Source organism: Bos taurus, chromosome 18 (assembly GCF_002263795.3).
Source record: "Bos taurus isolate L1 Dominette 01449 registration number 42190680 breed Hereford chromosome 18, ARS-UCD2.0, whole genome shotgun sequence".
NCBI lineage: Eukaryota > Metazoa > Chordata > Mammalia > Artiodactyla > Bovidae > Bos > Bos taurus.
Genome location: NC_037345.1, coordinates 61,131,161 through 61,145,207, shown reverse-complemented (window position 1 = coordinate 61,145,207; position 14,047 = coordinate 61,131,161). Strand labels below are relative to the sequence as shown.

General features: G+C 44.9%; 1 protein-coding gene across 1 annotated transcript; it reads right to left on the bottom strand.

The window, feature by feature from the left end:
* Nucleotides 1-4,834: 4,834 nt before the first annotated feature.
* Nucleotides 4,835-12,470, bottom strand: LOC513941 (cationic amino acid transporter 3). Its single transcript, XM_015458370.3, has 11 exons — nucleotides 11,546-12,470; nucleotides 10,808-10,966; nucleotides 8,706-8,883; nucleotides 8,389-8,501; nucleotides 8,019-8,241; nucleotides 7,644-7,849; nucleotides 7,440-7,542; nucleotides 7,043-7,242; nucleotides 6,682-6,848; nucleotides 6,300-6,408; nucleotides 4,835-6,132 (listed from the first exon to the last, which is right to left on the bottom strand). Exons 1-11 carry the CDS (start codon nucleotides 11,922-11,924, stop codon nucleotides 6,044-6,046), a joined length of 1,926 nt encoding a protein of 641 aa, XP_015313856.2. The 5' UTR covers nucleotides 11,925-12,470; the 3' UTR covers nucleotides 4,835-6,043.
* Nucleotides 12,471-14,047: the final 1,577 nt, after the last annotated feature.

Genomic DNA, 14,047 nt, shown 5'->3' with positions numbered 1-14,047 from the left:
ACAAATAGATGGAGAAATATACCATGTTTGTGGATTGGAAGAATCAATATACTGAAAATGAGTATACTACCCAAAGCAATTTACACATTCAATGCAATCCCTATCTAGCTACCAATGGTGTTTTTCAGAGACCTAGAACAAATGATTTCACAATTTGTATGGAAATACAAAAAACCTCGAATAGCCAAAGCAATCTTGAGAAAGAAGAATGGAACTGGAGGAATCAATCTGCCTGACTTCAGACTATACTACAAAGCTACAGTCATCAAGACAGTATGGTACTGGCAAAGAGACAGAAATATAGATCAATGGAACAAAATGGAAAGCCCAGAAATAAATTCATGCACCTATGGACACCTTATCTTTAACAAAGGAAGCAAGAATATACAATGGAGAAAAGATGATCTCTTTAACAAGTGGTGCTGAGAAAAGTGGTCAACCACTTGGTAAAGAATGAAACTAGAACACTTTCTAACACCATACACAAAACTAAACTCAAAATGGATTACATATCTAAATGTAAGACCAGAAACTATAAAACTCCTAGAGGAAAACATAGGCAAAACACTCTCTGACATAAATCACAGCAGGATCCTCTATGGCCCACCTCCCAGAGTAATGGAAATAAAAGCAAAGATAAACAAATGGGACCTAATTAAACCTAAAAGCTTTTGCACAACGAAGGAAACCATAAACAAGGTGAAAAGACAGCCTTCAGAATTGGAGAAAAGAATAGCAAACAAAGCAACTTACAAAGAATTAATCTCAAAAATACACAAGCAGCTCCTGCGCTCAATTTCAGAAAAATAAATGACCCAATCAAAAAATGGGTCAAAGAACTAAACAGACATTTCTCCAAAGAAGACATACACATGGCTAACACAAGAAAAGATGCTCAACATCACTCATTATCAGAGAAATGCAAACCAAAACCACAATGAGGTACCATCTCATGCTGGTCAGAATGGCTGCTAACAAAAAGTCTACAAACAGTAAATGCTGGAGAGGGTGTGGAGAAAAGGGAAAGCTCTTACACTGTTGGTGGGAATGCAAACTAGTACGGCCACTGTGGAGAACAGTGTGGAGATTCCTTAAAACACTGGAAATAGAACTGCAATACGGCCTAGCAATCCCACTGCTGGGCATACACACTGAGAAAACCAGAATTGAAAGAGACACATATACCCCAATGTTCATCGCAGCACTGTTTATAATAGCCAGGACATGGAAGCAACCTACATGTCCATCAGCAGATGAATGGATAAGAAAGTGGTGGTACATATACACGATGGAGTATTACTCCGCCATTAAAAGAATGCATTTGAATCAGTTCTAATGAGGTGGATGAAGCTGGATCCTATTATACAGAGTGAAGTAAGTCAGAAAGAAAAACACCAATACAGTTACTAACGCATATATATGGAATTTAGGAAGATGGTAACGATGACCCTATATGTGAGACAGTAAAAGACACAGGTGTAAAGAACAGTTGTTTGGACTCTGTGGGAGAAGGTGTGGGTGGGATGATTTGAGAGGATAGGATTGAAACGTGTATATTGTCATATGTGAAGCAGATCGCCAGTCCAGGTTTGATGAATGAGACAGGGTGTTCAGGGCTGGTGCACTGGGATGACCCTGGGGGATGGGATGGGGAGGGACGTGGGAGGGGGGCTCTGGATGGGGAACACATTTGCGTCTGAGGCTGATTCATGTCAATGTTTGGCAAAAACCACTACAATATTGTAAAGTAATTAGCCTCCAAATAAAATAATTAAATTAATTTTTAAAAACTCTGTTTTGAAGATAAGGATGAGCAACTGTCTTCTCACAGGTCCATGCCTTGGAAGGTAAAGTTCCCTTCCTAGACACCAGGGTCCTGTCATCTCACTGTCTGTGCACTAGTTTGTCTCTTGAAACCTTGAAGGAGAGCACCCTGTCATGCGTGGTGTTTGCTCTTTGGTCAGACAAGGTATAAGACAGTATTGAAAAAGGTGCTTCAAGAAAGCAGTTCCTCAGAGTTATCTGAGCATCTGTCTCTAGAGTATAATCCTCAATTTGCTTCAAACAAAATGCTTCCCTATTCCCATTATAGATTGTTTACTGATTATTTCTTTGGCTGCTTGAATTTTTGATGACCAAGGACCCTGCGGGGTAGGGGCTGTGAAACTGGGGGTCCCACTCAAACCCTGCTCCCTCCCAGTCCTCTTACACTTCTCAACTCCCTACAGTCTACACATGACCTGAGAGACTCCATTGTGGGGGGACCCCAAGCCCAACTGGACCCCAACCAGGAGGAGGGGAATTTAACATCTGATATTAATTCAAGCAGCACAGCATTGAATAAACATCGCACTTGCGTCCAGCCTTGCACAAAAAGGTGGAAGAGGGTAAATGGGAAGGTGTCCTCCTTGTCTTCTTCTTCAAGGAGTTCTGTTTGCTGAGCACACAGGCAAGGAGGGAAACGGGATGTAAGAGGTAAGGAGCTCCAGTCTTCAGGAAGGAAAACCAGGGAGCGGGAAGTGGAGTGGTGAAGGGCTGACTAGATTCTGAAATCTATCAAGTAACCCCTAAGATAAGGCCCTAGACACAGACCATCAAAACAGGACTTACATGTAGTAGTTGACTCTTACATTAACTTCTTTTTTTTAATTGAAGTATAGTTGACTCATAATACTGTAAAAAAATTTTTTTTCAAAAATCCAACTACACACAGTGGAATAAAGTGGTTTAAGGTGTTGTCGAGAGTTTAGACACTGTCCAACTGTCACACCAATTAGCCTCTAGGGGGCATAATGCCTTCAAGGAGAAATTGCAATTCTGCTTACCAGTTGTAAAATACTGCAATTCAGTTGCTCACTCGTGTTTGACTCTTTATGACCCCAATGATTCAACATCTCTGAGATATGCCTGTATTGGCTCTTCACTTTGGGTCATATCGTTTATTTATTTATTTATATTTAAATTTATTTATTTTTAATTGGAAGATAATTGCTTTACAATATTACATTGGTTTCCACCATACATCGCCATGAATCAGCCATAGGTACACATATGTCCCCTCCTTCCTGGGCCTCCTCTCCCACCTCCCACCCCATCCACCCCTCTAGGTTGTCACAGAGCACTGGGTCTGAGCTCCCGGTGTTATAGACCAACTTCCCATTAGTGATCTAATTTACACCTGGTAATGGATATGTTTCAGTGCTCCTCTCTCAATTCGTCCCACCCTTTCCTTCCCCCACTGTGCCCACAAGTCTGTTCTCTATGACTGTGTCTCTACTGCTGCCCTACAGATAGGTTCCTCAGTACCACCATCTTTCTAGATTCCATACACATGTGTTAATATATAAGATTTATTCTCTTTCTGACTTACTTCACTCTGTATTAAAAGCTCTAGGTCCATCCACCTCATTAGAACTGAGTCAAATGCATTCCTTTTTATGGCTGTGAAAGGCTATTTAATCAATATAAAAAGTGCACCATTTTTCTGCCCTGGAGAATTGTCAACATTCTGGTTTTGGTTGACTGTGTTTTCACTCGAAATGTGAATCTGTCCCTTATGTTCACAATGAGCTGTAGTTGATCTAGAGGCTTGATGACTTTCTGATTCAGCTTTTCATCAGGACTGTGTTCCAGGCGGTGTTCTGTGCTGCCTGTTACAGCACCCTGGGTAATACGGGATATCCAGTTGTCCCCCAGCAGTAAGGGAAGAACAGCCATCAGGTGATGTCAGCCTCCTCCATCAGAGTTTCACCTGACAGAATCAGTCACATTAATTGTGTCCTAAATCTAATTTCATTAGAACTTGCAAGGCAGTGACTTTGCCTAATTCTGTTCATCCTCCTCCATCTATTTTTAAATTCATTTAATAACTTTGGTTTGTTCTAGTGACAATACTTTGGCCACCTGATGCGAAGAGCTGACTCATTTGAAAAGATCCTGATGCTGGAAAAGATTGAAGGCAGGAGGGGAAGGGGATGACAAAGGATGAGATGGTTGGATGGCATCACCAACTCGATGGACATGAGTTTGAGTAAACTCCAGGAGTTGGTGATGGACAGGGAGGCCTGGCGTGCTGCATTCCATGGGGTCACAAAGAGTCGGACATGACTGAGCAACTGAAATGAACTGAAAATCTTTGCTACTCAGTATCTTGAACTCCAGCTCTCCTTCACTGTATTTCAGTTGCTCGTTCCCACAAACAGTCCTCCACCTCATTATTACCAACATCTTCAATGTCTATAATCTCAATTACAAGCATTCTGTTTGCAGCAACACCTTTTTATTTTGACTTCCCTGTTTCATGTCCCATCTTTTAGTTCCACTCAACTGTAACCATTTATCAACCAACCACTACTTCCCATCCCCTTCACCCACCTCTGGCAATGCAGGAGGTTTTTCTTTGTTTGTTTGTTTTCAATTAAGAAGTTTTCCTCATCAACTCTACTGTGTAACTCTTAGGGTCTGTGACAGAAGAGTAAAGTGCTTATTACACAGTGTGATTCTGTATCTCAGGGAAGGCTGGAGGAAAAGATGAAAACGACTAATTATCTTTCTCACTGTAAAATAACCCACCTTATCTGTTATTGTGCTCTTTTTCTTAATATCTACTTTGTCTGGTATTTATATTGCTGTGCTAGCTTTCTATGTTACTGTTTGCATGATGCATCTGTTCCTTTCCTTCTACTTCCAACATGTCTCTTTTCTCATGTTTAAATTGCAGCTCTTTTTTCTAAAGAAAGATTTGAGTTGCCATATAACAGGAACATGAATTGGTAATTAAAAATCCTCCCACAAAGCAAAGCTGAGGCTCAGATGACTTCTCTGCTTAAATTCTATCAAATATTTAAAGAAAAAATAGAATGGACATTTTATAAGCTCTGTCAGAAAAAAAAAGCAGTATGAGAATATGTTTAAAGTCATGACATATTAAATAAAGCTGATTAGGTTTTCAGTTTTTTTTAAAAAAGTGAAATTCTTTCTTTTAAATTCATTTTTAATCTCTTTTTCTTATTTTTTGGTCACGTTGCACAGTTTTTAGAATCTTAGTTCCCCGACTGGGGACTGAACCCTGGCCAAGGCAGTGAAAGTGCGGACTCCTAACTCCTGGACCTCCAGGGAATACCCTAAGTGTAACTCTTTTTCTTTTGTTTTTAATATATATATTTTTATGTGGACCATTTTTAGAGTATTTATTGCTTCCATTATATGTTCTGGTTTTTTGGCCATGAGGCATGTGGGATCTTAGTTCCACAACCAGGGATCAAACGGGCACCCCCTGCATAGGAAGGCCAGGTCTTAACCACTGGACGACCAGGAAAGCCCGCTGAAGTGCAACTCTTGTCATAAGATGGGCTTCCCTGGTAGCTCAGTTGGTAAAGAATCCACCTGCAATGCAGGAGACCCTGGTTCAATACCTGGCTCAGGAAGATCCGCTGGAGAAGGGATAGGCTACCCACTCTAGTATCTTGGGCTTCCCTGGTAGTTCAACTGGTAAAGAATCTGCCTGCAATGTGGGAGACCTGAGTTCCATCCTTGAGTTGGGAAGATCCCCTGGAGAAGGGAAAGGCTGATCACTCCAGTATTCTGGCCTGGAGAGTTCCATGGACTGTATAGTCCACGAGGTCACAAAGAGTCGGAAACGACTGAGCGACTTTGACTTTCTTGTCACAATATGTGGCTACCTGTGTTTCCTCCCACTTGACAGTTTATGTGTTTTCACTGGAAACAGGCACAAGGAGGCCGTGCTTATGTTCAAGTTAATATTTTATTTCTTCCTCTGGTTCTGGTTACATTTTTGTACATTTTTCATGAAAATTCACTTTTCTGGATGTGTATTATGCTTTTCAATGTTTCCATCAGCATTTACAGCATTAAAGTCACTTTGTCCACTAGCAATAAATACACGGCTGTAAATGCATTCCACCTTCACGACCATAGAGGCTCACAGTGCCCCTCGAACCAGCAGATCTTCCAGTGCATGGAGGGATTCCACACAGCATCTATGTCCTCTAGTTAAGACAATTCATGACTAGGGATGTTTCTGTTAAGTCTGAGAAGTGGAGGCTGCTGGCTGTTGATCACTGTTCTCCCCCAGGCTGTGTTGGATCCCATATCCAAAGTATATGGCAAATCCTAGTAGGGAAATGAGACAGTGAGAAGGGAAAGTAGGTGCTCTCCTCACTTACAGATGCCCAATAGGGCTCCTATCATGGTGTCTGACACAGTTTAGGAGAGAGGTAGTAAGAAGAATAATGGACTCCGTCACTCAAGAGGCCTCTGTAGCCCAGAAAACCACTCACCAATCGCCATCCAGATGCCAAATTGGGCCCAGGTCCGAGTGGTCATCTGAATCATTAAGTAAACATTCATAAAGGTGCTCACCAGGAAGAGGGCAGGCAAAGCAGGGACCTGTGAGCAAAGTCAGTTCATTCCTGAACACACCCCAGATGTCTGAAAGGGAGACCCTACCCCTTGTGGGCAGGAAAACTCCAGTTCTACTCAGACTGTGTGCTCAGTGCTTAGTGAGACTGAGTTTGTAAAGCACTGAGTGTGGATCAGGGAACAGTCCATTGGTTTCCAGGCAAATCCCCTCATTGCCTGTCCAGCAAAGGATGTTTAGACCTAAAGCACACAGACCTCCTTCACTCGAGGTGGACACTTTGGGCACATGAGGTCACCTACCCTGAACGGAAGAGTACTGGCATTGTGGGGCTGCCTCCAGATGATGACCGTGACCCCAGTGATGAGCAGCAGCAGCAGCACAGCCACTGTTGTGAGCACGGGGTCTCCAGAGAACACCTGGCTGGACCAACGGTACAGGATCAGGCTCAGGATTATCAGCAGAAGAACTGTAAGGGTCAAGGTAGAGAACAGGCTGAACTCAGAAAACAAAGATGTGAGGACCTTAGGTCACATCCCTCCCCAGGATGCCCACATCAGAAAGAGCCATCATATCTCCAAGACTCCTCAACTGACAAAATACACACTCCAGTACCATCCTGTCAATTTCAGAATATGACCAAAGAGAAATCCCACTGCTCACCAACCAGAGAGGCACATCCATAGACAATCTGGCCAGATTTCCGGGTGGGGATGGTGCTGGGAGGGAACCACAGACTCTGTAGAATGTTTGAGGTTCCTACTTCAGGTTCAGATTCCAAAGGACCTCCTTCAACTTCAGGCTTCGTCTCAGTTTCCTCCTCTGTTTTCTCCTTCTTGTTTCCGTTCTGGGCTGGTTGATACCTGAATTTGAAATACTAAGGCAATATTAGTAACAGCACCTACTGCTGATCCAACATCAGTCTGCCTAATGCCTCTCTTTCCCCAATCAATGGTACAGGACGTTGAGGAGGCAGAATGAAGGTAGAAGATGATTCCCTCCCCATCAACCCTTACAAGTCAAAGACTGCCTCCCCAGTCAAGGTGTCATGGGGTCTCACCTGAGGACAAGGACAGAAAATGTCACCAGGGAGTAAGCGAGCAGGGACTGAAATGACATGAGGTCCACCAGGTCAGTGAAGTCGAAGAGTAACACCATGACCGCTGGGATGAGGGAGCAAAGACGGTGGGGGAAGAGTTAGAAACCACTGGAAATACACAAGTTAAGAAGTATGATTTTAAAAGGGTGAGTTTTGTTTATTCACCTGCAAGAGTTCCAGGAACCAAGATGGCCATGATGGGGGTTCCTGTGGGGGCAACGGTGTGGACAATGATGCGGGCATAGGTGGTGCGGATAATGATGGTGTGGGCATCGGTGTGGACAGGGATCCAGGCAAGTCCCCGGAAAAGGAGCCCATCCTCTGCCATTGCATAGGTCAACTGAGACATGATAAACATGATACTCAGAAGGCTGGAAGAGAAAATGGGAATGTGTGAGAAGGTGCAGAAGCAAGAGGGACCAGGGCTTTTGCTCCCTGGTCTACCTGGGGCAAGATGTCTTTCTCTCTCATCTCTCAGTCCCAAGGGCCGGGGATACCCGAGCATCTGACAGTAGGTGAGGAGAAAACCATGACACTGACCTGTATAAAAGAATGGAGAGGGTGCCAACAGCCATGACATATTTGGCAGAGTTCCACCCAACATAGATGAAAGCCTGCAGCAAGGGGCTCTCAAGCTGAATCAGGTAGTAGGGCACCATGAGGGTGAGGGCCGCCGAGACACCAAAACACACCAAAAAGCAGATGAAGAAGGAGATCATGACAGCCAAGGGCATGGACCACTGAGGATTGCTGGCTTTTCTCCCTTCCGGAGAAGGTATTGGGTCAGTAAACACCAAACTCACTTTACTCTTCCACCTTCAAAAGCAACCTAAACTTCTACCCACCCCTGTGTCCAAGGGCAGCCCATTCTGTTCCCAAACCCCGATGGGACACACGATGCCCATGTTACCTGCATTGACAATGCCAGCAAAACCAACAAATGCGTAGAAACATGTAGCTGCTCCCTGGAGAATTCCATCAAAAGCAAAAGGCACAAACCCTCCAGAACCCAGAAGGCCCAAGCTATGGTGAGAGAAGCAAAGAGGAAGAATGTAGGTGAGCTGTGTTCAGCCATCTCTACTGGGCTCCTCCCTTAGTACCACAGGTCCTGGGCTCCAGGAACCCCCAAGCTTGGACATCACTCCAGGTCTCATTAGTCCCCAGCATATTCCCAACTCTGCACACCACACACACATGCATTAATACAACCAAGGGTGCCCTCCTAACCTGTAGGCATCACCAGATCCAGCTGCAGCCAATGTGTAGTCCTGTTCCATGAGCTTCCAGTTGTGCAGATCTCCCTTAATGAAGCCAGAGAGGATGATGAAGCTGAGGACCAAAATGTTCAAGCCTGTGAACACTTTGTAAATCAGAGTTGACTCATAAACTCTCAGAGCCAGGAGTCCTGTGGGAAAAATGGAAAATGAGACAACAAAATAACTAAATCCAGCACTCCCCTAGCAATCCATTGGTTAAGACTCTGAGCTTCCACTACAGGGAGCAGAGGTTCAATCCCTGGTCTGGGAGTTCCCCATGCATTGCAGTGACGCTAGAGAAATCAATAACTAAACCCATAGAGACAGAAAGCAGATGAGTGGTTGCCCAGGGCTGGTGGTTGGTGGTTGTGGACAGATGGACAGTGACTGCTCAGTGGGTACAGGGTTTCCTTTTGCTGTAATGGAAACGTTTGGTACTGGATGGGGGTGGTGGTTACACAGCACTGGGAATGTACTAAGTGCCACTGAATTGGACACCTGCTGATGGATATTTTCTTACTGTGACCATCATCTCACAATATCCATGTCTATCAAATCATCTTAAACTTTTACAATGCTGTTTGTCAGCTGTTGTGGTTCAGTTGCTCAGTCATGTCTGATTCTTTGCGACCCCATGGACTGCAGCACTCCAGGCTCCCCTGTCCTTCACTATCTCCCACAGATTGCTCAAACTCATGTCCATTGAGTCAATGATGCCGTCCAACCATCTCATCCTCTGTCGTCCCCTTCTCCTCCTGCCCTCAGTCTTTCTCAACATCAGGGTCTTTTCCAATGAGTCCATTCTTCTCATCAGGTGGCCAAAGTATTGGAGCTTATGTTTCAGCATCAGTTCCTCCAATAAATATTCAGAAATGATTTCCTTTAGAATGGACTGATTGGATCTCCTTGCAGCCCAAGAGATTCTCAAGAATCTTCTCCAGCACTACAATCAAAAGCCTCAATTCTTTGGTACTCGGCCTTCTGTATGGTCCAACTCTCACATCTGTACATGACTACTGGAAAAACCATAGCTTTGACTAGATGGACCTTTGTCCGCAGTGATGCCTCTGCTTTTTAACACACTGTCTAGGTTTGTCATAGCTTTCCTTCCAAGGAGCAAGTGCCTTTTAATTTCATGGCTGCTGTCCCCATCTGCAGTGATTTGGGAACCCAAGAAAATAAAGCCTCTCACTGTTTCCATGTTTTCCCCATCTATTTTGCATGAAGTGAATTATATCTTCCCTTTTAGCTCAGTCAATAAAGAATCTGCCTGCAGTGCAGGAGACCTGGGTTTGACCCCTGGGTTGGGAAGATCCCCTGGAAAAGGAAATGGCAACCCACTCCAGTATCCTTGCCTGGAAAATCTCATGGACAGGGGAGCCTGGTGGGCTGTACTCCATGGGAAAGTGTCGGGCATGACTGAGTGACTAACACTTACTTAAAGCTGGGAAAAACAATAAAATGGTTAAATTGACATGAATTTCCTCTCAGTTAAAAACAAAACAAAACAAAAAAAACCACATAGCTTTGATCTCAGTACAGAGGAAGAAACTTGTTGGTCTAGGTAAATGATTACCAGCTGGGGTGATTTTTTGCTCCAAGAGACATTGGCCCTGCCTGTTGACATCCCAATTGTCACAGTTCGGGGTTGGGTGTCACTGGTACCTAGTACATAAAGATCATAGATGCTACTCAACATCCAAGAATGATTTTTTGGGGGTACCCCTCTTGGCATGTGAGATCTTAGTTCCCTGACCAGGGATTGAGCTCAAAACTTCATCAGTGAAAGCACAGTGTCCTAACCATTGGACCACCAGGGAATTTCCCAACAACATTTTCTTTAAAAAAACAGAAAATGTACAGGACAGCAGCCCACACCAAAGAATGATCCAATCTAAATTACCAATAGTCAAGGGTAGGAAAAAATGCTCTCTGTCTTGCCTTCCTCTCTTTCTTATTCCAAACCCTTTTTCCCAGTCTTAATTCCCCACCCTTCTGCCACCCCAAGCCTTCCCCATGCCAGCTCCCCTTCCATACCCTGTTCTTCCCTTTCTGTCTCTGGTCCCTTCTCACCTGTGAGCAGCAGCACCAGGCCCAGGGCAAGAAAGTCTGGAAATGAGGCCAGGAAGTAGGGCATTTGCAGAGAGAAAGTTCCCTCTAATGCCTCAGAGATGTGGTTCCCAATCAGGCTGTCAAAGATGGAGCTCCAGGCCCGGGCTATACAAGCAATGGCTGCAGCAACAGAAGAAGGAATGTTAACAAGCAGACAGAAATTGAGCCCCTATTATGCACCATGTGAGACATTTGGGGCAGGAGGTGAGCAAAAATACACCTGATCTCAAAGAGTTTCTTCTCATGGGGTGGACAGGGGAGACCCAGGTGGTTCACAAAAGGGCCAACTATTTAATATTCTAGAAGATAGAAGTGATGGAAAACAAAGAAACACAGGTAAATGAGACTAGGAGGGACTAGATCAGAGTTGAATTTTTAAGTTGAGGTGTAAGGGAAAATCCAGGAAGGCAACAGCTCAGCAAAGACTTCACTGTGGTCAGAGGATGAGCCTAGGGATGTGCTTCCCTCTCACCCGCTCCCTACAGTTCCCTTTCCTCTGGTTTCTCAGTCCATCACTTAAGGAAAGCAGGACAGACCTGCGTGCAACGAGGTTGTGCAGTTTTCCTGCCACCATTACCCCTCTCCCAACCCTGCCCCGAAGGTGGATAACAGAGTTCTGATGAATGAGTGAAGCCCCCACTCATCTCTCCAACTTTCTCCATCTTAAGGCCCACTTCTCCCCGCTCCCCATCATCTCACCAATAATTAAATAGAGTAAGAGGTTCCAGCCAGTGATGAAGGCGTACAGTTGTCCCATTGTGACATAGCTGATGAAATACACAGTACCAGGTTTTTCTACTCCAGCTGCCAACTCGACATAACACAGCCCAGACAACAGAGTAGTCAGGCCGGCCACCAGTAAGAAAAGGATGATTGCTGGTCCAGCTACGTATTTGGCCACTCCTCCAATCAGGATGTATATGCCAGCTCCCAACATGTTGTCCAAACCTATCACCACCAGGTCCAGGGTGTTCAGAGGAGGAGTCTCGGAACTCTCAGGTTCCTCCCTGAACTGTGGCTTCCTGCGGACCAGTTTCTGACCAAACTGGCGAAGATACTGACCCAGCATCGTAGACATAGTTGAGGGGGCTATGATCTGTTCAAAAAGCAAGGCATGAAGTCATCAATGATGTCCATCTGCCCTTGACCCTGGAAGCTCAATTCCACAGAGGAATGGAGGGATGGGGAGCAGGTGGTAAAAGGACACACTGGGCAAGTTCTCTCTGTGGGAACTTTGGTTTCTTAAAATAAAGAAGATTTTTAATGTTTCAAGATTACTCAAAGATTTGCTTGAAGAGAAGTGAGGGGTACAAGAATATGTCTTCCCAAATGTGCCATTTTAACTCAAGGATTCTTTATGAGCTAAAGGTAATTAAGACCCAAAAGGCTTGGGAAAAGCTTCCTGTCACTCCCTTGTCTGTGTGTGTTAGTTGCTCAGTCACATCTTTGCAACCCCAATAGACTCCTCTGTCCATGGGATTCTCTAGACAAGGATACTGGAGTGGGTTTCCATGTCCTCCTCCAGGGGATCATCCTAACCCAGGGATTGAACCCAGATCTCCTGCATTGCAGGCAGATTCTTTACCATCTGAGCCACCCTTAAGCCACTCGCCAATATACAAATATTGTATGGTTCCATTTCTATGACGTATCGAGAGGAGTCAAAGCCATAGAGACAGAAAATCGAATGGTGGTTTGCCAGGGGGTTAAGGGGGAAATGGGGAGGTATTGTTAAATGGGGCACAGTTTCCATTTTACAAGATACAAAAGAGCTCTTCAGATTGGCTGGACAGCAATGTAAATACACTTAACATTAGTGAACTGTACACTTAAAAATGATGTAGGTGGGAATTCCCTGGCAGTCCAGTGGCTCGGAGTGAGAACTTTCACTACCATGGACCTGCATTTGATCCCTGGTCGGGGAACTAAGATCCAAAGAAGCATGTGGGTGTTGGGGCTGAATTTTGAAAAGAATGGTTATGATGGTAAATATGATGTCATGTATATTTTACTACCTTTTTGCTGTTGTTATTGCCAATGATAAATAATAGAGACCAGCTTCAAAGTGTTGCTGGGTGTACAAACCTTAAGGTGATTGAATACAAATCAACATAGCATTAACTTGAGCAAACTCGGGAGATGGTGAAGGACAGGGAAGCCTGGTGTGCTACAGTCCACAGGGTCGTGAAGAGACGGGCGTGACTGAGTGACTGAACAACAACCTACCATCGTCACCTACAGACACCAACATCTGCTGATATGCAAGTTCTTTACAGTTCCCCCATTTCAGCAGATGAGGAACTCATAGATTCAAAAGGTGGACGGTATACAAGAGACCGAAGTGGGTGGCCCATATATCATAAGCCCTGTATAAAGATAATCTTCACTATTGTTTGAGCATCATTCAAAAAAAAAAAAAAGTGAGTGATACAGAGCCTGCCTGCCAATGCAGGAGATGTAAGAGACGCTGGTTCGATCTCTGGGTTGGGAAGAACCCCTGGAGGAGGAAATGGCAACCTACTCCAGTATTCTCGCCTAGAGAATCTCCATGGACAGAGGAGCCTGGCGGGCTACAGTCCATAGGGTCACAAAGAGTCAGACATGACTGAAGTGACTTAGCACACGTGCAAGAACCTCCAGGCACTGATCCAACCTCCCCTCCCGCTGGCCACCCCCCACCACTGATTCTCACACAAAACACAAGAGCTCCCAGCTCCTGTTTTCATCTGTAAAATGGGTCTCTCCACCCTCAGGCTGGAGCCGGGCTGACCCCCTCCACTCTGGGGTTGCAGAGGTCTCTTTAGGAGGATGTGAACTCAGCACCCAGTCTCCTACAGAAGAGGGTGATCCAAGACTTACTGGATCCTTGGAGCAGAGCCTGGAGCACTGGGTCAGTCACGGAGGCTGAGGGTAAGCCGTGCGGGGCTGGAGCTGAGACATCTCCAAAAACTGAAGCAGGGAGTCGTGAGCACAGAAGACAGTCCTCACCCCTGGGTTGTTGGGGTGGGGGTGGGGTTGGGCGGGCGGGGACCATCTGTTCTGTTGCTATCAGCCCTGACTCCTCTGTGGTTACCCTCGGGGGAGGTTCTGAGAGGGTTTTGGTTTTTTTTTTAAGTAGTTAAGATGATTTTTTTATTAATTAATTAGATTACTGATTGGTTGTGCTTGGTCTTTGTGGCTGCGCGCAGGCTTTGTCTAGTC